Genomic DNA, 23,809 nt, shown 5'->3' on the forward strand with positions numbered 1-23,809 from the left:
TTATTTTGCTACTTGCTAATGAAGTGTATTTAAACCTACAGCTGTGTTAGTCCACATTATGGTCAGCTAGCGTGATGGCAGACAGGACGGCCTTCACATTTTGGAAGTATTTGTATTATTTAGTTCCGGGGTGATAGTCTGTCACATTCTGCTTTACATTCTGTAACCTAAATAAAGCTGCTGCTGCTGCTGGTGAGGTCCATGGTGGAAGAGACTCTGAGGAAACTGAACCTGCTGCTGGTTATGGGGTGAAGTAGGTTTTACTATGAAAGGAAGTCATGACAATGAGAGGTAAGCGCACAGTAGGTTCAAATCATATAAAAAGTATTTGATGATAAATAAAGTATTTGTAATGTCATCATCTCATCAAGCTAAATACAAAGAGATGTTTATTTCGGTATAAAGTATTGTTTTAATTTCACCCAGTTTCGGGATACTTAGGCACCAGACATACATACTTGAGATTTGGTTCAAACTGCTCACAAAGTTAATGCCAAATGAAACATTTTAACCCATGGTCCTAAAAACTGACTCTTGGGGTCCTGACCAAGCGTGACTGATTCTTTACAAAGGTCACCTAATCATGAATGTTATTCGTTTGTGAACCACCACAGTGAAACTGGTATAAAAAGTGGGATTATGAAAGTACAAGATTCTGAAACGTTTCTGACTCATGACAGAATCTGAAGAACAGATTTGAGCAATTCAACCAAATGTACACACAAACAGAAGTTAGAGGTCTGCTGAGATACAAAAGTTTACCAAAAGAAGAAGTGCGAACAACAGAACATGTTTCACTTCCCTCACCACCTTAGGAGGGGCTCACATGAAATATTCCTGTTTGATAAATTAGACAGCTAAAGGGTGATGGGCAGTAAAAGCTGTTTGTGCATGGGCAGAAATAAAATTTAAAAAAAAGAGGCAAGGCAAGGCAAGTTTATTTATATACCACAATTCAACAACAAGGTGATTCAAAGTGCTTTACAGAGACATTAAAGAACAAAAACAAATAAAAAGCATGATTTAAAATTGATTAAAAAAACAGTAGGTAAAATCAGAACAGTAGATAAAATCAGAACAGTAGATAAAATCAGTAGTTAAAATGTTAGTTTTGAAATTTAAGCTTAACAGTGTGGATTTGGTGTTTTATTCAAATGCAGCTGAGAATAGGTGAGTCTTCAACCTGGATTTAAATAAATTGAGTGTTTCAGCTGATCTGAGGCTTTCTGGGAGTTCGTTCCAGATATAAGGAGCATAAAAGCTGAATGCAGCTTCTCCGTGTCTGGTTCTGACTCTGGGAACTGAGAAAAAACCGGATCCAGGTGACCTGAGGGATCTGGAAGGTTCATACTGGGTCAGGAGGTCACTGATGTATTTTGGTCCTAAACCATTCAGAACTTTATAGACCAGCATCAGAACTTTAAAGTCTATCCTCTGACGGACAGGCAGCCAGTGTAAAGACCTCAGAGCTGGACTGATGTGGTCCACTTTTTTGGTCTTAGTGAGGACTCGAGCAGCAGAGTTCTGAATGAGCTGTAGTTGTCTGACTGATTTTTTAGGTAGACCTGTAAAGATGCTGTTACAGTAATCAAGCCTACTAAAGATGAATGCATGGACTAGTTTTTCCAGGTCCTGTTGAGACATCAGATCTTTTATCCTTGATATATTCTTGAGGTGACAGGAAGCTGATTTTGTTATTGTCTTAATGTGTTTTTCTAAGTTTAGGTCTGCATCCATCACTACACCCAAATTTCTCGCCTGGTTTGTGGTTTTTAGGTGTATAGATTGAAGTTCTCTGGTGACCTGTAATCGTTTTTCTTTGGCACCAAAGACTATTACCTCAGTTTTGTTTTTGTTTAGCTGGAGAAAAAGAGAGAGAGAGAGAGAGAGAGATAGGAGGAGTTTCATCTCTACACAGAGAGTTCAGACTCAGGGGGTAAAATTTTAGCATCACTCCATCTCATCACTTGCACCTGGATAGGACAAATCACACCACTCATTTTGGGGAATTTGATGTAGTGTGATTTGTCCTTACATTGACCTCTATTAAAACACTGACGATGTTTAATATGAGCAGCCATATTAACAGTATACACATATATGAATATATATACTGTAATGTTCACATATGTTCTCAAGAACCGGACGCTTTGATCTCAGTTTGTCTGTTTACTCAGTAACACAGGCAAATGGGCCGTTAACTCCGGGGAGAGTGCTCCGGTACAACCCACTCTCTTCAGCCCGGACAGTCACAACAACAACAGTGTGCAGAGATAGCCAACCTGTCACTGTAAAATAACCTTTAACCATCGTTAGAATATTTTTTTTAAAATAGGCTACCCCAAAGATTTAATTTTTTATGTTTTTCGTTGAAAACTTTGCAGCCAGTCACAAAATCTATTCCATACATTTTGGACTTTTAACTGTATTTTCACAAGTTTTACAGTTTTTCCAGGCACTCCACTGAGTCTTCCACTACTGCAACAAAGCATAAAACACTGTTATCTAAAACTACAACTGTTTTACAGCAGTGGATTTTTGAAACTATTCCTGAATGTTCTTGAGATGACCTGCAGACGACATCTTCTTCAGTGAGAAATAATGGGCTTGGTGCTGACTGATATATTACAATCTATATCTGTGAGTACTGGAATCCAAAGAGCATGTATTTGGAAAAAAAACAAAAACCTTTAAAAGCATCAATCTTTAACTCTAGCCTTGTCTGTTGCATTGCATGATGTACATTGTTTAGTAGTTAACCTAGCATGTGAAAGCTCTCTGGTTCAGTATCAGGAGGAGATACAAATCACTGGGAGGTTTGTATCTCAAACACGCTGTGGCGACCCCTCCCATTTGAAATAGGTTTTTTTGGGGCTCTCTAGCCTTGATCCTGAGGAGGTTTTATATCTTCTGCATTTTTACTTTACTGGATGCTAAAGATGAATACAATTTAATTTATCAAATTGTATGAAAGTACATTTCTCATTGATTTAATATCAGCAGACACAATCACAGTGAATAATAGCCTTCAATTTTATTTAGTCAGTGCTAATAATCAAAATTTACATGAGTCTGACATGAGTAGACACAAAATTACCTGCTTACATGTTCACATGAAATTGTGTTCTTTAGATGATAATGCATGTTAATGCTGTGATGCTGCTTTTAAAACAACAACTGAAATATGAGATTTTTAGATATTAAACTGACAAAGTGATGCAGTCTGGTGTTTGAGCACAGACTCCATTGTGAAGTTAAATTTCTGAGCGTACAGCTGAACTCTATGCTGGACTTGGGAAGAGCAGGAAGCCGTTGAAGATGATCTTTTTTTCCTGGTTCTCCCTGGTATCAGTAGGTCCCTGGTTTTCCCTAAAGGACTCAAGCCAGACCTTCTGTCCAACTGCGAGCTGTAAAACCACACCACCTGACAGCACCTGAAAGGCAACACAGCCGATCAAGTCGAGGCTTCGTGACAAAATGCTGCAGTTAGTGTAAAGAATAACCCAAGGCAATATACAGGGATATTATTAGAGGAGGATTTCTTTTAGACAAACAGATATTTGTGTGGTTGTTTGATCAAATGTTTTCCCTCCATGTTTCTCACTGGACCTGAAACCAACCTGCTCAGATTGCCTGTTTGACCTGTTATTATCACAGAATCCCAGGGTTCTTCTTGGTCCATCATAGACTATTTGCAGGCACATGCTGACCTAAAAACACACAACACACAAATGTTGGGAAGAAATATGGATAAGCTTATAAAGCTTTCACTGCATTTAACACACAATGTGCCTGTCAAGATGATAGCATAAGCCACACTAATGTGCACAATATGTATGATTTATTTTACAGTGGAACAGACAGGAGCAAGTTACCTTGGCCACAGAGTGGAAGTTGAAGTAATAGGTACCCTGTACTCTGCAGGTGAAGACACCTGTGCGTGTGTCAAGATCACCATTTGTGTTGACCACAACTTTTTGGTAGGTTATTTTCTGATACACAAACACACACACAAAGAGGAAAACAATAACCTTGTAACTAAAAACTGTAAGAGAAAAACGAGAGGCTGTTGTTTATGAAGCAGTATTAGGGCCGCATTAAAAAAAGAAAAAAATATTGATTATTTGATTTCAAAGTCAAAATTTTGAGATTGAGGTCAAAAAGTGGCAGTTGTTTGGCTTCAAACGAAAAAAATGTAATCGTCACATTTGGACCTTGTTCTTAAAAGAGTATTTTGTGTCAGGACTCTGTGTCCACACAAACTGTGACTTGATAAAACTGAAAATATCTGCATGGGTAAATATTGCTGAAGGGAGGTGACAAACTCGTGTGTGTGACATTAAGAGGGACTCATGTCCAGATATTAAGACTAAGAATATGAGAAATGAAACATCTGAGGGAGTGAAAGGTGTGATGGGCATCAGACTGAACCTGGTTGAAGGCAGGATAATTTCTGTCGGTTCTGATCACTGAGAAGGCCGAACGGGACTCCTGCTGAGAGGTGTGTCTTGCTAAGAGAACACACACACACACATACACACAAGTATGAATGATGCGTTTAATGTGTAATTTATAAGGTAGAACTCATGGCTATGTTATGAGACTGGACACTCAATGCTGGTGGTCACTCGATATTCTGATGTTACACTATGTGTGCTTATGAGTAACATGTGAATGTCACAAATTATGCACAAGATGCTGGATAACTGTTTGACTACATATGCTAGCTTAAACGTACCAGTAAAGAAAAAAAACTCTCATTTCCACGTTGCCCTGCTTTATTATCCATTGTGTAACTTATTGTGTACTCAATATGAGTTCAGCATTATGTTTGCTGTGTTTTAAAAGATATACTCTGTATGTTAGCATATGGCGAGGTCAGAAATGATCTCTTCGTTACCTTGGGACAACCTGCCGTCTGGGCCAGGAGGACCTGGGGGGCCATCCTCACCCTCTTTCCCCAAATCTCCGCGGAAACCTTTTGGGCCCTGGGGTCCTTGCGTGCCCCGATTTCCCGACTCTCCTTTCTGCCTCAGTAGGCTGGCTGTATCCACTGGACCTTGAATCATCACAGCTACAAATAGAAAATGAATTATTCCACATCAGTCTTTGAGTTTTATACCAGTTGAGGGGTGACAAAAGCACCTGTGAAGACTTTGTTTCTTATTTATACATCCAGCAATTACAGAGTAACAATGTCACTCATTATCAGTGGAGCACGTCTGACTCTTTAGTGTAGTGGTTCTGTAACACACGGAGCATCAAACTGTAAACTAAAATTTCAAAGCACACCAGTAAATAGAAAAACTCTGCAAAAGCACACAAAACAGAACGATGTTGAATAAAAACACAACAGTAGAGAGACAATAAAGTAAAGGAAGAGCTGCAAAAGTGACAGAAACTGAAACATGTGAAGATTTGCACTGAGGTGAGCTGAAAAGAAGCGGAGGACTAACAGTGAGAGAAAGAACGATAAAGTAGAATGTGTTCTAAAAGAATAACATAATAATGCAGATAAATGATTGTTATAATTCTAATTCTGTTGTTTTTATTCAGCTTCTGTTGTTTTTATTCAACTTATGTTGTTTATTTTTTTCAACTTCTGTATTGACAGTTAAGATAAAATAAGTACATAAACCAAGTGCGGTAAGCAGGTTAATGTTTGTGCATTTAGCAGGGTGTTACCTGGCTCTCCTTTCTCTCCCTTCATTCCAAGCAACCCATTTCTGCCCGGAGCGCCGTTCACTCCTCGCTCACCATCAGCTCCTTTGCAGCTCACTTGACATTGGACAGCCTCCAGAAGTATGGCCACGCCCACCAAGACCGCTAGCCCATAATTACCACCCATGGTCCAAAACACTGGATTTAACATTTGATTGCAAAGATGAATCTGGTCAAAGTCAAGAGTTACAAATAAGAAACTATGTAAGAAACAAAGTAAAGACATAAACATTCTGTCTTTTTCTACATTTATTCTGCTTCCTCAAGACACTTTATGTTTTGGACTCAGATTAGAAATGTTCACTTTTATTTCTGCAAATCCTGTAGAAACTTTATACAACAGCTATTTCCAAGCATATATTCATAAATTTCAATTGAAACAATTCAATAAACTAGAATAGAATAGAGGATAAAATGACACATCACATTGTTGTATTGTTTAAGACTAAACCGTTAATAATAATAACTGTTCATAATCCTTCGGTACATTTAATTTACTAGAAATAACAAAATTAGTGGCTGATGTAAGCTTTTAGTTTAAGGGAAAGCTGGTTTACAAACAGCTTAAATTGATTTTGTTCTTGTTCACATTAATTGTAGCTAATTTATCTTTGATTAACAATCTCAAGGACTTGAAAGTTGGTCCAGAGATGATCACACTGTGAACTTTATCTTTAAGTTATTTAACATTTCTATTATATACACTGCCCTGCTGTTGACAAACAAATATTTAACAATATTCCATGTTTTCTGTGTGTTGATGTGTTATTTTACTCACCTGTCGGGTTTTCTGATTGTTGGATCTTCAATGGAAGGACGGGATTTCCTTCTGTTGGTGAACAGACTTCTTATTAAACTGAAAAAATGAGTCAGTGGTTCATCCTGACACTTTCTGACATGCATACACACACACACACACACACACACACACACACACACACACACACACACTGTGCAAAATAAGGAAGGAAGTAAAACTCATGATCCGACAAGAACAGTGATTAAATAAAGGTTATAGTTTCAGTTCAGCATCACAAAGATCTTTTTGACTTGTCTGCACTGTGAGATGTACAAGTCTGTTTCAGTTAAATATAAACTGTGTCATTATAAACTTAAAGACAATCTGTTACACCTGATGCTAAAAAACAAGAAAATATGGTTCATGATATGTGGTTTATTGATCACAGTTTCAAAGGTAGGTAGATAGATAGATAGATAGATAGATAGATAGATAGATAGATAGATAGATAGATAGATAGATAGATAGATAGATAGATAGATAGATAGATAGATAGATAGATAGATAGATAGATAGATAGATAGATAGATAGATAGATAGAATTCAAAATCCTGCTCCTCACATAGAAGGTCTTAAATAATCAGGCCCGATCTTATCTTAATGACCTTGTAAGATTAGGCTTTAAAAGTATGTAGTTAGGGCTGGACCAGGTGGCTTTGAATCCTCCCTTAGTTATGCTGCAATAGCCATAGGCTGCACAGGATGCACTGTTTTTGCTTTTCAGTCACCTGTCTCACTCACTATGTGTTAATAGACCTCTCTGCATTCAAATGTACTTGTTATTAATCTCTGTCTCTCTTCCACAGCATGTCTTCAATCCTGTCTTCCTTCTCTAACCCCAACCGCTCGCAGCAGATGGCCCCGCCCCTCCCTGAGCCTGGTTCTGCCGGAGGTTTCTTCCTGTTAAAAGGGAGTTTTTCCTTTCCTATGTCGCCAAAGTGCTTGCTCATAGGGGGTCATATGACTGTTGGGTTTTCTCTGTATGTATTATTGTAGCATCTACCTTACAATATAAAGCGCCTTGAGGCAACTGATGTTGTGATTTGGCGCTTTATAAACAAAAATGAATTGAATTGAAAATGTGCTCAAATATGCAAATGAAAGGAAGTCATTAGTCTTCAGTATTTGTTTAAAGTATTTCTTATATTTTGAAAGGAAAAATGAAAATGTTTAAAAAGTAACTGAGTAAAGAAGGAAAATATGAAGAACAAAACACAAAAATTCCCAAACAAGATAAACGCTGATTGGATCTATAAAAAAAGTATTTAAAAAACCCCAGATGTGTGGTGCAAAAATAACCACAGAAAACATCAGAGACACTTTTAATGTTTATTCTTAAGCATTTTGAAAAAACTTTTTTACACACACACACCTCGATTGTATAACTAATTGTATAACATTCAAAAAGTGCAAATCAAACACCATATATGTAAACTCCCTTTTCTATATATTTTTCTATGTACTTTTTTTTCTATATAATCGGGACTAGTAAAGCGCTATACAAATACAGGCCATTTACCATTTTTCCATTTCTCAGCCAATCACATAACAGCATGACAGCAAGTCAATGCACGTAAGCGTTTTATCATGTTGACACAGGTCAAGCCCACCTTCTGAAGTTCTAGTCAAGCATAAGAATGGGGGGGGGGGGGGGGGGGGGGGGGAATGTGATTTAAGGCAGGCTGATGTCAGAAACTGCATATATGCTGGGAGTTTCCCACACAAACATTCCTGATATTTACAGAGAATGGTCCAAAAAAAGAGAAAATGTTCAGTGAGCAGGAGTAAAACTGCCTTGTTGACGTCAGATGTCAAAGGAGAATCGAGAGCAATTTGCATGATGCTGTCACGTTAATATGGACAAAACAAAGTATCAGTAAGATGTACCTATTTAAGTGTCTGTTGACTGTAATAAAATCTCAGTGACAACCAAGGCTTTAAATGAAAATGAAAAAGTCTACAGCCTCCCCATGTGGTCATTTTATGAAATGGCACCAGACAAGCAGGAAACACTGCACTTACTCTATTTAAATAAGTGTATTTAAGCCAACCCATGCTAGTTTTTCAAGCTGACTTGGTTATATTGAGCTATTTTTCAGAACATGTATGATATGTAAAAACAAGCCAGTTATGTTAAAAGTTTAGTCTTTAATTCAGCAGTGTTGTGATTTCTATTTCAGTGTTACATCTCCACAAAGTGGTCTACGGGTGTGAGTGTGGGGACCAGTAAGAAATGGGTCCGGGAATGGAATGAAAAGAAAAACAGACAGAGGTGTTCTATAAAAATATAGTTTTATTACGAACAATGTAGTTTTATTACAAATAACCTTAACTTAAAGAGCCGGCAACACCGTTTTACCAATAATGCCAATGAAACAAAGGAAGCAGTTGCAACAGCAAAAGGAAAAACTACCAAACAAATAAGGGAGGCACTTCCCACACTTCTTACTTAACTCCTCACCATGGGGAAACACTTCCAGGGACCACAAGCCCATCTACTTACTACTCAAAGGAGCCTTTCTAAAACCTAGTAAAAAAAACCATGTAGCACCAGAGGGGTATTAAAAATTTAAAAAAAAAACCACCTCCCTTGCAGGTCATCCCCAGCTTATATAGCCTCGGAGAGGTGATTGCTGACTGGGTCCTTGGTAAACAAGGCTAATAAAAAGCAGCTGTGTCCCGGGGAGAGAGAAGAGTGAGAGAGAGACAGAGGGGTGGTGCAAGAGAGGAGGAGAAAGAACACCACACCCACACAAGGACAGTTTCAGGAGGCCCTGCTAGGGCTGTAACATTCAGTTTATTAATTTGATCTCCTATAGCAGGGGTGTCGCACTCCAGGCCTCGAGGGCCGTTGTCCTGCAGGGTTTAGATCTCACCCTGGGTCAACACACCTGAATCAAATGATTAGTTCATTACCAGGCTTCTGGAGAAATTCAAGACATGCTGAGGAGGTCATTTAGCCATTTGAATCAGCTGTGTTGGATCAAGGACACATCTAAAACCTGCAGGACTCCGGCCCTCGAGGCCTGGAGATCGACTCCTGTGTCCTATAGGCTTATTGGTGCAGCCCTCCACAATGTTCTTGTCATGATCTGGGTGAGTCTGAGTAATTTTCCACAGCATTGGCTCTCCTCCCCTGGGTGGAGCCCTCCTCGCTCCTCACCTGTTGGCAATTACTTCAGCAGTATTTATGACCAGTGCTCACATTGAACCTTCGCCAGATTGTCTGCTTACCATAGTCAGTTCCCTGCCTCATATTTTTGTCTTGTGTTCCTCAGCGTGTTTCCACAGTGTGGAAGTCGAAGTAATCGGTACCCTGTACTCTGCAGGTGAAGATGCCTGTGCGTGTGTCAGGATGACCATTTGTGTTGACCACAGCTTTTTGGTAGGTTATTTTCTGATACACAAACACACACATACACAGAGGGAAACTATATACTTGTAATTCTTTTGACCAGTGGTTCTAAAACTTTTCACAATGAGTACCACCTCATAAAATAAAATATATGGCTCTTGAAGTACCACCCTTGTGAGTGACATTAAAGTACAGTAGTATAGGCCTATTTAACACCACATACAGTTTACACAAGTTTACACAGTTTATTTCTTATATGAATGTTATGTATTTTAACTCTCAAAAACAGGATGTGACAACTAATAATAACAATTTATGCGCAAAATGCTGGATAATGATGTGTTGATGCATGCTCAATCAACCAGGTAAGTAAAGTTTGATTCTGTTCATCTGGTGTTTTCAGTGGGAGAAATGTTTTGTCACTCATCCAAGTGACTTCTTCAGTCTCAGCTGACTGCAGGTTTCCCCAATCTTATAAACAGTACATTTGCATAATGACTGAAACTAGCACCACTGAAGGAACAATGGGCTGGGAGGTCAGTTCCTTGATTATTAATATGCAAAGTCTCATGACCATTGATCAACAACCACTGATCAAAGCTCATTGATCAAAGACTACTGATCAATGGCCATGAGTACCATTTACAGAGAGTTGGGGACTGGCTGCAATCACAGCATTGTAAGATGGCGAAAGGAGCAGATCCGACAGAGACTTACAATGCTTCTAGATGACAATACTCTTAAAAAGGTGTTTGAATTCCTTGAGAAGGCTCATAGCACAGCATGAGAAGTCTAAGACCAGGTAACAAAGGAAGTTTGACTTCGTCGGAAACCAGCAAGCAAAATAGGGAGAATGTCATCAGTGGCCATGGAGAGAGGATGCCACACCGACAATGTGGACAAGTGGGTGAAGAATTTGTCTGACAGACAGCTCACCCAAGCAGAGAAAAACATCCTTGCTAAAGGGTTGAATTTTGCTGTGATGCCGAGACATATCCTGCTAGTGGAGCTGATCACAGCCACAGAAACAGCAATTCAAAACAACAATATTGCAGACGTGGAAGCAGAGAAACTACGGACGAAGGTTTCAGCCTGTCTCAGCAATGCGAAGCCCCCAGCATCCAACATCAGCATGGAGGAGAGGAGACAATAACATTATCATCCTTCCAGCAGACAAGGGCAGGTACACAGTATTGCTAAACCAGAAAGACTATCATGAGAAAATTTTGTCACTCCTCAGTAGGGATGGGTGATATGTGGTAGTAACCAGACCGAAAAGCAGCGCACATTTCGGTGCTTTCTTTCGGTGCTTTTTTTCCCTGAGATGTAATAAACTTTGAATTCTAGCCAATCATTTTACCTTTGCAAGCGTAGTAGGCGGGTAGAATTTGAATGAAAACAACGGAATTTGAAGAAAAAAAAAAAAGCAGAATTTGAATGAAAACAAAATTAGGAAGAAAACAACAGAAGTAGAATAAGGAACAACAGAATTAGTATGAGAAGAACAGAATTAGAATGAAAACAACAGACTTTGAATGAAATTGAATTTGAATGAAAACAGCAGACTTTGAATGAAAACAGCAGACTTTGAATGAAATTGAATTAGAATGAAAACAACAGACTTTGAATGAAAGACAACGGAAGTTGAAAGAAAACAACAGACTTTGAATGACAACAACAAAATTGGAAAACAAGTAGAATAAGGAACAACAGAATTCTCAGTTTGCCCCATACCCAACTCTTGATTGCCAAGTGCCCAGTCAGACTGCATGCCCCTCCTCAGTGCTTCAAACTCTACTTCTGCACACTATAACTAGAATAGAGTTAGTCATTTAGTCCAGCAGTTCCTGCTAGAGTATGCATTTTGGGCAATTTGAATGCGTCAATCCACAGACAACTGGACCCTGCCACACAGAGGAAAGACCGTCTATGCCCCATTTTCTAATTTGGGGTTTGTTCACAATTTTCATTTGGGATGACCTATTAGGTGGCCAAAGTCCCTCTAATGTTGTGGGAGTGTTATAAACTTACAAACACTCCTGCTTCAAGCCTGACACCCTGGGGTTTGAAGGGTTAAGACCCAACCCTATGCCAAGCTCCTCTAAAACTCTTCAAAATGTTATTTCTTAGAAGCCACTGACATCAAGACAAGCTAAAAGATTACACACATTCTGACCAGCACCAAAGAAAGTGTTCCAGATACCAAAGATCCCTTTATTAATTCTTTCTCATGAGATCTGACAATGCTTTTTTTTTCTTAGGCAACTGTAGTGATTCGCGGCTGCAGGATGGCCAGCCATGTATTCTGCAGCTTTTACTTCTGTTATTTCTTTTCACAGCCAGTCTTTTTCTTTCAATTTAAACTTTTCATTTTCCTTAAAAGGTCTCAAGTGTAATCACTTTTGCCTTCCTTCCTCTTACTTTCCTGTTACGCTTAATGACATTTATTACAACTTTCTAATTATGTTGTTGTTGTTGTTGTTAACATTACACTCTAAACAGTAATTATTTTATTTAAGCTTTCGTTTACTCACTGAATTATATTTTTCTCAACTTTTCTCTATTGTTGTCTTATTTCCCCTGTTCGTATCTTTATAGTTTGTTAAATTATTTTAAATTTACTTGATAACAAGTTTACTTGCCTTATCATTTTCCTCCCAGATGTTTATCTTCTAATATTTTATTCTTAAATTTAGAGCTACTTTCTTCATGTTTCCCTTTCTAAGAGCCACTGTGCTTTTACATTTTTTATTTATAGTTCTCAGTTTTACCCTTTTCAGGTGAGAGATGTTGGACATGAAGCTAACGTCAGGGTAATGGATGGTGTGTTGTTGCTCATGTGAGTTATTTTAGGGCCTGCCAGATCCTCCTCAGTGTTTGCCCACTGATAAATAAGGATGCTGAATAACTCTGTCTTTGTCCTGTCTGTTGTCCTGTCTGACCCTGCAGTGACTCAACACAACAGACACATAGGATACCACACTGGACCTTTACAACCTGGTTCACAATACAACTGACGTGAGCATTATTTGGTTTAACCAGTTTTTTATTGCTGCTTTTGTTACACAGGTCACAGAGACCCAGAGAGCCTGTTTCTCATGCTTCCTGTGTATTTTCTAAGCATCTGGCTTCTGGTTTGCAACCAGTTGGTTGTTGAGTTGGTTCAAATATTTAAGAAAGCATGCTCACACAGATAATCCTGAGCTCTGAGATATTATCTTTAGTAAAGCACAATTGTTCTTGTGAATAAGTGTTAATTCCAATTCTTTTTGTAAGTTGCTGCAGAGTCATTTTGGTGTCCTCATGCTTTCTGTTTCACTTTTCACTTCACTCTTTTATAGAATTATGATCTTCAACTAAACTATACATCTATAACGATACACAAAATTCACGGTTCGGTTCGATAATTTGGTGTCACAGTTCGATATTTTTTGATACAAAAAAATGTTCATGCCTTTTTAATTTGTCATTTATTAAAATTATAAATAACTCAAAAGTACAGTTTTTTAATTTAATGTTGCTGAAACAACAAATTGAGAAATCACTCATCTTTGGAAAAATTACAGAGAAATGGCTCTTTCCAAAATAAAAGTTATACTCTACGCTTCTTCTGGGCTATATTCTCAGCAGCATATTAAACAGATCAGGTCCCCATAAGGAGAATCATGTGCTAACGGCTGTCTAAATGACTCGGGTAAAGTTTGTAGCATGCGTGCTTGTTGTTTTTATCTGCTTCCACTTGTCTTTGCACTAAGATGATGTCGGCGTAAATGTGCAGCTGTTCTCCACAGAACCAGCCAAGGTGTACTCTCAGTGGCAGGGGAACAATATGGGAACAGCACCACCAAGGCTGGAGATGGAACAATACTGGAAGAGCATATGGGAGAAGGACGCAACCCATAACGGCAATGCTCAGTGACTAGTGGATCTGAGGGCAGACCACAGCAACCTCCCTGAACAGGGTCCAGTAACCATCACAGTGGCAGACATCCAAGAAAGGGTCACCAGTATGAAGAGTTGGACAGCACCAGGCCCCGACATGGTTCATGCCTACTGCCAAGAGTGAACGAGAAAATGATTCACTGATCCACACCACCAGGATATACAACAATGATATCAGTATGCCAATCGGACTGGAGAAATGTAGTTGGATGATAATAAAGAGAGGGAAGGTAGTCAGAACTGAGGGGATTGAATTATCAGAAGGCAACATTGCAGACATAGAGGACAGCTACAAGTACCTGGGAATCCCACAGGCAAATGGGATCCATGAAGAGGTCACTAGAAAAGCTGCAACCACCAAGTACCTGCAGAGGGTCAGGCAAGTCCTGAGGAGTCAGCTGAACGGTAAGAACAAGATCCGGGCTATCAACACCTACGCCCTGTCCGTGATCAGGTACCCTGCTGGGATAATAAGCTGGCCAAAGGAGGAGATAAAAGCCACTGACATCAAGACAAGGAAGCTCCTTACCATGCATGGAGGGTTTCACCCCAAGTCCAGCACCCTGAGGTTGTATGCTAAGCAGCAGGAAGGAGGCCGGGGACTGGTGAGTGTCAGCACCACGGTCCAGGATGAGACAACAAACATCCACGAATACATCAGTAAGATACATGGAACCCAACCATACATGGAACGTCATAACCAAGTGGCTGGCATAGTATACAGAAACATCTGTGTCGAATACAGCCTGGAAGTCCCGAGGTCAAAATGGGAGACGCCGTCTAGGGTGGTGGAGAATGACCAAGCTAAGGTCCTGTGGGACTTCCAGATACAGATGGACAAAATGGTGATGGATAACCAACTGGACATAGTGGTGGTAGAGAAACAAAAGAACACGGACGTAGTGATAGATGTAGTGGTTCCCAGTGACAGCAACATCTGAAAGAAAGAACACGAGAAGCTCGAGAAATATCAAGGGCTCAAAGAAGAGCTCGAGAAAATGTGGAAGGTGAAGGTAACGGTGGTCCCAGTGGTAGTCTGAGCACTAGGTGCGGGGACTCCCAAACTAGGCGAGTGGTTCCAGCGGATCCCAGGAACAACAACAGAGATCTCTGTCCAGAAGAGCGCAGTCCTCGGAACAGCTAAGATACTGCGCAGGACCCTCAAGCTCCCAGGCCTCTGGTAGAGGACCCGAGCTTGAAGGATAAACCGCCTGCAGGGGCGAGCGGGGAATTTTTATATATACAGTGGGATGCAAAAGTTTAGACAACCTTGTTAATAGTCATTATTTTCCTGTATAAATCGTTGGTTGTTATAATAAAACATTTCAGTTAAATATATCATATAGGAGACACACACAGTGATATTTCTGAAGTGAAATGAAGTTTATTAGATTTACAGAAAGTGTGCAATAATGAGAAGTTGATAGGTCTCGGCCCTGTCAAGCTAAAAGAAACTGTTGAATCTTCAGGATCACCTTTAAGTGTATTTTACCCTGTATGGATAAGAGAAAATCCAAAATAACTAGCGCACCCAATTCTTGTTTTATAGAGTGATTAAATATGTATGCTGTACAGTCATTCCACCCTGGAAAAAGAACAGTTAAAAAAATTAAAAGCCTTTGAATTTCATGAGATTAATGCGCATGATGACTGTGTACTTCTGACCTTAACTGTATACAGCAGTCATCCCAAGGGATTTTATACTGTAAACTAAGGACCCCAGAATATTAGAGAGAGAATCCAAGTGATCGTATAATTCTCTATGCGCACGCATATGGTAACTGTGGGGGGGAAAGGGCTCCTTTAAGAGGAAGGACCAGGACTGGTTCTGCTGGTTAACGGATCTTTGTTAACCAGCAAAATGTAGCATTTGTAGCAGAGCTCACAAGCTGCATACCTTCTCACAACAATATTTACAGTATATTTGTGAATTGCACCATTCTGTAATCCCGTTTTTCCTAAAATGCAGAACAGAGTCCTTTCTAATAGAGAAGCATGGCACTCAGAGAATCCTGAATTGAAATCTGTGGGGGACTTTTGCAACAGTAAAGATGTGGTACCTTCACAAGGTAAAAAGGCTTTTAACCCCCAAGCAACCAAGTTGTTCTAGCAATTAAAATATTAGACTCAAGTCATTTATGAGTCAATTATATAATATAGAGTATAATATCATAATTGTAACATTAATATAGACATAAACTGGTGATTCTGTAGCACTTAAATCAGTAATATTCATTTTTTTAAACTGTACACTGAAAAATGTCAAAATAAGATTCCTAATTATGGAACATTTACAAATAAATTACATTACAATAAAGCCTATATTGTTAAATGGTGGTAAATAACTTTGCATAAGCTTCCATGACTTTGGTGTTACATTTCTCACACAGATGGGCCACTTCCTGCTTACAGTAATGTCACAAATCCACACATATGAATACACTGCTGGGATCTTTTGAAGTCCATTTAAAAACTATTGTGAAGCAAAGTCAGCAGACATTTTAAGCTCTTTTCATCAGATATGGTTTGATTGATTTGTGTGTGGGGGGGATGCCTAGAACTACAGGGGTCCAACATACTGTCCTATATACTTGTACTGTGTTTATAAATATACTGCTGTCAATATAGCATTTATAGAATTATGATCTGAAGTGGCTTAAACCAGAAATCCCAGGCATAGAAGACAGGTAAAACATCGCCTTCTTCATGATACTCCAGGTGGTTAAAGTTTGAGGAAATATGGGCAAAATGAAGAGAATACATCACTTTTTTTTTTTTTTTTTGGCCTGTCCCGTTTGGTTCTTTTGCCATCAGAATTGTTGTCTAAAGGCAAAGAAAGATGCCCAACGGATTTACTTTACCAAATTGACCATCCCAGCCTTGCCGTAATGGTCCATTTGATTCACCTTTTATTGTTTCTTTTATTTTCACTTACTGAATACGGGACAGACTTGACTGGGGGAAAGAAGGGGAGAAAGAAAGAGGGAAAGAGAAACAGCTGAGAAGAGGGACGGGGGAGAAGGGCAAAAGACAAAAACCAACAGAACAGGCAGAGAAAAAAAATGCATATATCAATCACCTGGATCACCTGCTGAGAAAGAAAAAAGAAAACAAGCAGAAGAGAACAAGAGTAATAGAATAAACAACATCACAATGATATATGGGAATATGACAGTAAATACTAAATATTAAACGTTATTGTGCAGCACATAAGATCAACAGAACACAGTGTGCTTTGAGGTAGGAGCCAAAAAGGGTGTAGTTTGTGGGTGTGATCACCCGTGTGTACACCTGTGTGCATGGACGCGCTTGTTTTTTTTGTTTTTTTTAAAAGGTTCCTTCATGTAATGATCTACTAGAGGGTGTGGGGGGGTGGGTGGGGGGGCCACAGCCCCGTCCTCCAGGGCATGAAGCAGGTATGGAGGAGATCAAAACTCCAGACATCCAGAGGCCCTCAGAACACAAGAGACCAAGGAAGACCAACAGAGGGGCAGCCGCGCCACTGTCCCAGAAAGAGCTGAGGAGAGTCCCAGATGAGGGCTCACTCAGCAGCCGCGGAGCAGAAGCCAGGGGGAGTTGCAGTGACGCACCCGTGAGCTCCGCCAGCAGCCAGCCGTGCCTGAGTGACCGAGCCCCAGGCCGAGAGGCCGGGGGCACCCCACCTCCGAAGTGGCCCGAGCGAGCCCCAGGCTCCAGGCCCCGATAAGCGGCCGCCAAGGAGTGAGCCGGTGTGTACCTGGACGCCCATCCCCGGACACAAAGAACCACCAACGCACCGACACCTGAGGGAGTCCGCCACTGGCAGGGGAAGTGGTGGTAGGGAGAGATAGGCCTCCAAACCTTGGAGGGCCTGAGATGTCCCCAGAGAGGTGGCGCCTGACACCCAACCTGACATATAGACACAGACATACAGGCACACACAGATACAAACATCCATTCCCACCCTCATGCTCTCATATGCACTTACTCCACACTCAACCAACGTGGAGACAGACATAAAGAGACGCTGTACACACGATCACACTCCCCAAGCGTACTCTACAAACCGGGTCTAGAAATACATCACTTTAAAATGTTACTCCTTACTTAAACCCAGAGTTATTATATTATCATATTAATATCATCCTTTTTTGTTTATTTAGTTATACAGGTCTTGTCTGTTAAAATGAATCACCCAAAGTTCTGTTCTGGTACCTTTTGACCTTTTTTCTCCCTAAAATAACAGGAAAAAAATAAATAATGTGCTGCAAAAAATAAATAAATAAATACATTTAAAAACAAAATAAGGGTTTGACTAACTGACTCTAAATAAAGTAAATTTTGAAAGTAAGGGGAGGATGATGATAATGATAATGGCTTAACCCAGTGGGGCATAAAAGTCAAATGAGTGAAGCCACCATGAGTAGAGAAGGTTATTGCTCCACAGGATATAGCTGTGTGTGAGATATGGGATAAAAGGCTTTTCAGAATGAAGAATAAAGAGGTCTGAATGCTGTTCCCTGCAGCTTTGTACTCAGAAAAGATCTAGAAAGATCAGTTCACAAAAAGTAAGATATTACTTGTGGACATAAATGTGTAATTTTACTTTTTTGTGTTGTTTTAAAATGTGTATGATTTGTATATGTATGCTCTTATACATTAATACTTTTAATTAATTAACAATTAATTCTTTAATTCATAATTCTTTCATTCACTAACTAAATCCAAGTGAATTTCTTTGGAATAATTTTTTGGTGACCACATTTTTTGTCAGACTGAAGTATGATGTCGGGTTTTGTTTTTTAACCATGCTACAGCCTCCTCCACCATTCCTCCATCTGCACCTGTGCAGACCCCAAAGAGCATGACAACGCCTACGGAGTCTCACAAATATGGCTCCTACAACTCCTAGGTAAACACTATACAGTAAAGACCCTCTTTACTGTGGTTTATATCAGCTTACCATCTGAACGTTCAGGGGAAGCTGGATCTAGAAAAGCAGGAGTGTTTTCATGGCTATTAAAAGGAAGCGTTGCACTAAATTCTGCTGTGTATATCTGGGTGCTGAATGCTTAAAAAGAAATCCCAGAAATAATCAGCAGGACAGGATTTCATTTGTATGATTTTTTTTAATGCCACCAGCTTTATGGATCCCACCTCAATTTTAAGCAGACCTGCCTGAATGACTCACTTGAACCAGCAATATACCTAAACACAACCATTGGAGCAACTTTGGGACCTATATATGTAATTATGCATAATAACTTTGACATAGAGTTCTAATGCCTAATTCACTCTGTGCTAGCCTGTAGTGAATGCTGCTAAGGCAGAGATGATGAGGAAGCAGGAGGAGCTGGCAAAGAAACCCCAGGGGCTGGAGAGTATAGAGCGGAAGCTTGTGACACACAACCTCGTAGCAGGAGCAACGGGAGTTAAGTGTAGAAGTCAGAGAATTTGAAACCTTCAGATTTAAAAGACCGTTGTCCAACATTATTTTTTATTTCTTACTGTGTACGTGATTATTGCAATTTTTGAGCACCCACAGCTTCACAAGTAAAAGAAGCCAGCCACATTCTTTTTTTTTTTAGAATCAGCTTTATTGATCAAGTATATGCACAGATACAAAGAATTGGGCTCCAGTTTTTTTTCATTGCTTTGTGTACTCAACAGAGTTTATAAATAGATAATAACAACATGGATATAACATATTTCCAGACTTATATGTGCAACGGAGCAGAGTGCATGATGCTGGATTCATTATGACATGAAGAAGGGTGGATAACTGGTTACTCTATATAAAGTACCTGGCGATAACACCAGCTAACCTAATCTGCTTCATAAAAGCACCTAAGGAGCACCTAAGGCAGCTGATAGTAGCTGAAGTTCCCTCTGCGCATTGAAAAAAGACGCCCTGAGGGGTGACATTGTGCTGGTGTCATGGTTTAAAAAAGGACATTGCAATGCTGGAGCTTACACTACTCTTCAGAAGAAAGAGTACTTCTTGTCACTGATTGCTTTTTTTTTGTCAAAGAAATGTTCTAATATCCCCAAAAGTTGATTTTGTTCCTCTGGACATAGGGTTTTCAGTGGGAGAAATATAATCATCCATTGAAATTCTTAAATTTACTTATGGCTGTGTTTTCTTACACGACATGTAACATAATAACTGAAACAGTATCAAAAATATTTCTCTATAGATTGGCTCTAACAGATGTGTTCATACATTGTAACACCTGTTAAACGAATAGGAAATGAACTGATGACATCCCAGTGACACCAAAGTGTTTTTTGACTTTATTCTTCTTCAGCCTGGGAGAATAACTGCCCCCCCCCCCCCCCCCTCCAAGACTTAAGACTTCCTAGTTGGAGACAGTAAACTGATTCGTGCATGCGTAACTTCTCCTACACTGTCTGGCACAAGAGCTTGAATGTTTGTACAAAGACTCGCGCTTCACTGTTAGATCAAAGACTTGGGGACACTGACATGGGGCATCTGCAAAACAACCAATCCAGCTGGTTAAGCTTGCAGAAGTTCTCCTTGAGTCCTTCAAAGAGAAATTGTAGAATTTCTCCACACCTTGTCTCTTAGATTAGGCCAGGAAAAAAGTGTAAGAGGAGCCTTTAATATTTCCTTGATACTGACACTTGACACGGATTTTGAAAGTGAGAGAGAAAGTAAATGTTGCTAAATAGAAGGGAAACAAAACAGAAACAAGTTCTAGTTTTGTTCTTTTACAGTTTTAAATGGATAAAGCAGAGATGTCAAACATAAGGCCTGGAGGCCAGAATTGGCCTTGCAAAAATTCCAATTTGGACCACTGAATGGCTTTGGAAAACATGATGGGGGGCATAAATATTGAACTTCTAACTGCATTTTGTGAAGTTTCAGAGAGGGGATTTTAGAGGGGACTGTTTGCTTTAAGACCTGCAGGATATACTGCCTGGTATCAGATGCCAAAGGACAGCACCAAAAGTACCATATTTGGCATATTCCTGCCATCTGTCCATACAGATGGACAGATGGCATCAAATTGCATCTTTTCTTAAGAGCTGATGCAATTCAGCTGACTGAGCTGTCACAGGGTGTATCCAGTAAAAACAGCCTGTAACTGCTTGTGTCATTAATAATTATAATTTAGATTTTTGCAGAATTATCAGATTTTGAGGACACCTGGAAAACCGTGAAAGTGTTATTAAGATTACATTATGCAGTTTCTGTGTGAAAATGCAAAGAACAAGAGATTTAAAAACAGTGTGGAGCTTTTTTAATAACGGCCTGTCACACTCTGAAATCTTGACCAGGCAGCAGACGACAACAGTACCTGTGAAAAATGGCATCATATTGCATCAGCCAGAGTCAAAAGGGAGAAGGATTGTTTGGTTTTGATCCCTAAAGTCAGGCTGCAGTTCTTTTCCTTTTTATTCATAGTCTCTTTGTTGTTTATCTATGTCAAGTCTGCACAGGCAAGCTGTTCTTCAACCTGACCTCTTCCCTGGCCCTGTTCTGCATCACCTCGTCCAGTGATGCTCGCTCTGGTCTGTGCCTCGCCGCCCTGTGGGTCGTACTTTTCACTCCCTGCTCCTTTATCTGCTGGTATCGACCTGTGTACAAAGCCTTCAGGTGTGTACCTCCTTCTTGGTGAAGAAGTTCAGAGTTGTTTTCCTTTTTGGTTTTTGCTCAGTACACTCACAAAAAATTGTCTGAGTTGTTAGTTACTGTGCAGACAGCTCAGTAATTATATTGTTCCCTCTTCTAGGAATGACAGCTCCTTCAACTTCTTTGCCTTCTTCTTCATTTTCTTTGCCCAAGTGGTTGTCTTTGTCATCATGACCATCGGCATCCCTGGTTGGGGGTTCAGGTAAGGTACCTAAACAAACATCTCTTTGTTATCCCAGCTAAAAACTAGCTGGCGAGTGGTTGCTGGCAGTCAGTAGGTCAAACTGATAGAAAAGCAACTATTGCATAAAAACCCAAAAGTATATGGCTCAGTTAAAGTCTAAACAATACTAGAAATCCTGCTCATTTGGAAGTATTAAGACTTGGATCTTATTTTTAACTATAGAGAAAGGTAGTCCAATCATATTGGCTAATGAACTAATACAAAATTCTTTCTGAATCTTTTGAGCAATGTGATTCCTACATTTGTTGTTCTTGCCCATGCACTTTGTTCATTCTAGGTGCATTGCTTGTTCTCTGTATCATGCATGTATAGTTGTTGTAAGCCATAAAAATGAATCGAATGAGTTGAAAAAAGGCTTATTTTCTTCAAAAGTCTTTAATTTGGTGATGATAATAAGTGCATATTTAATACCTGCTTTACATATTGTTTTATCAATACCTATTCAATTTTAGGGACAAATGAGGATACTATTTTAAACCTCTATTTTCACAGTATGTGTTCTTGTATGTTTGATCTTTGTGTGTTTCTCTCTGTCCTTCAGTGGTTGGATTGTGAGCCTTTCAGCTCTGAGCTTCAGTTGCATTGCCGGTGCGATCATGATGATCAATGCCACTCTTTTTACTGCAGAAACCGTCATGTCGTGTTCAACTCAGGTTGATGTCACTTAGATAACTTAGAAATGTTCATGTTTGGTTTATCTTAGTGTTTGGCTGAGATTAAAGTTAAGCTCTTCATAACTGAACCGTTTTATTTCAGTTTAGAGTCTTACTTGGAGAGCTGTCAGTATATTTTAAACTGAATATTTCACCTGTCATATCCCCTCATGTAATATGTGCTGTTCTTATTTAAACAGCTGACTTTGAATTAAATCTAACATTAAAAATATTTAAATTCAGGAGGAAATTCAGGAGGTAATAAAGATCCTGAAGCCTGCTCCAAAAATAAAAGAGTTCTAACATCTCATCTGTTTGTTTTTATTCAGGCATACATGTATACTACTTTTATTAATAGCGAGAATAAGCGTGTGTTTCAGTCATAATAATTGTGTTTAACTGTATGAAGCTTATTAGACATTATGAAAAAGATGATATGTAAAAGCAAATTTTGCCAACGCGCTTGATACTTTTTAAATTACCTTTGTTTTCTTAAAAAAAATAGACAGGTAGATAAATAGATTCAACAAGAATTAATTTCCAGATGAGTCCTATTCATGATGGTATGGATGACACTGGCTCTCTTATAAAGTGTAGTTTTGAGACTGACTGCATCAGTAAGAGTTAACGATATGCAGTTGAATGAAAGGAAGCGATTAGCATTTAAAGTATTTCTTATATTTTGAAAGGAAAAAGGGAAATGTTTGAAAAGTAAAGAAGGAAAATATGAAGAACAAAACACAAAAATTCACAAACCCGATAAATGCTGATCGGATGTATAAAAAAAAGTATTTAAAAAACAGATATGTGGTGCAAAAATAACTACAGAAAACAACAAAGACACCTTTAATGTTTATTCTTAAGCATTTTGAAAAAAAACTTTTTTTCACACACACCCACCAATTGCGTAACATTCAAAAAGTGCAAATCAAACGCCGCACATGTAAACTCACTTTTCTGTACATTTTCCCATTTCTTGTTAAAGTTAAAATTAGCCAATCACATGACAGCAAGTCAAAACATGTAATCGTTTTATCATGTAGACACAGGTCAAGACTACCTTCTGAAGTTCAAGTCAAGCGTCAGAATACCCTCTAGCAGATCGTTACGTGGAGAAACAAGTGTGCTGATCCACACTGGTGTTCACTGTTCACAGACACAAACTACACCTTTCTTGGCTGCTGTTTCAAAAGCACATTGTGCGCAGTCGGTCCTGCGTGCAGCACAACATTGTTCAATATTTAGTATTTACTGTTATTTGCTGTTAGCTATTAATGCGATGGTGTTGTGTTTATTATGCCGCTCTCTGCTTTTTTGCTTGTTTTCTCTTTTTTCCTTTTTTTTCTCTCAACGGTTAATTGAGGAGATTTATATATTTTTAAGTGTCCTTTCTCACTGTCCCTCTTCCCCTCTGGTTTTCTTTTCCTTCATTCTTCTTTCTCCCTTTCCTATCCCCCAG

General features: G+C 39.3%; 1 protein-coding gene and 1 pseudogene across 1 annotated transcript; one reads left to right on the plus strand and one right to left on the minus strand.

Moving 5' to 3' along the window:
* Positions 1 to 3,009: 3,009 nt before the first annotated feature.
* Positions 3,010 to 6,582, minus strand: LOC113022202 (complement C1q subcomponent subunit C-like). The gene is made up of 7 exons (XM_026167351.1): positions 6,500 to 6,582; positions 5,686 to 5,890; positions 4,901 to 5,074; positions 4,432 to 4,511; positions 3,876 to 3,992; positions 3,621 to 3,710; positions 3,010 to 3,434 (listed from the first exon to the last, which is right to left on the minus strand). The coding sequence occupies exons 2-7, from the start codon at positions 5,870 to 5,872 to the stop codon at positions 3,282 to 3,284; spliced, it is 801 nt and encodes a 266-aa protein (XP_026023136.1). The 5' UTR covers positions 5,873 to 5,890; positions 6,500 to 6,582; the 3' UTR covers positions 3,010 to 3,281.
* A 6,059-nt stretch (positions 6,583 to 12,641) lies between these two features.
* On the plus strand, positions 12,642 to 22,365 carry LOC113021862 (secretory carrier-associated membrane protein 3-like; annotated as a pseudogene).
* The last annotated feature ends 1,444 nt before the right edge of the window (positions 22,366 to 23,809 follow it).

Source organism: Astatotilapia calliptera, chromosome 5 (assembly GCF_900246225.1).
Source record: "Astatotilapia calliptera chromosome 5, fAstCal1.2, whole genome shotgun sequence".
Lineage (NCBI taxonomy): Eukaryota > Metazoa > Chordata > Actinopteri > Cichliformes > Cichlidae > Astatotilapia > Astatotilapia calliptera.

Excerpts from the sequence above, each read along its gene's own strand:
- LOC113022202 (XM_026167351.1), bottom strand. The coding sequence starts at position 5,872 with ATGTTAAATCCAGTGTTTTGGACCATGGGTGGTAATTATGGGCTAGCG. Across the intron at positions 4,512-4,900 it reads AGACGGCAGGTTGTCCCAAG|CAAGACACACCTCTCAGCAG; the intron begins GTAACGAAGAGA and ends GTGTTCTCTTAG. Across the intron at positions 3,435-3,620 it reads CAAACAGGCAATCTGAGCAG|GTGCTGTCAGGTGGTGTGGT; the intron begins GTTGGTTTCAGG and ends GTTGCCTTTCAG.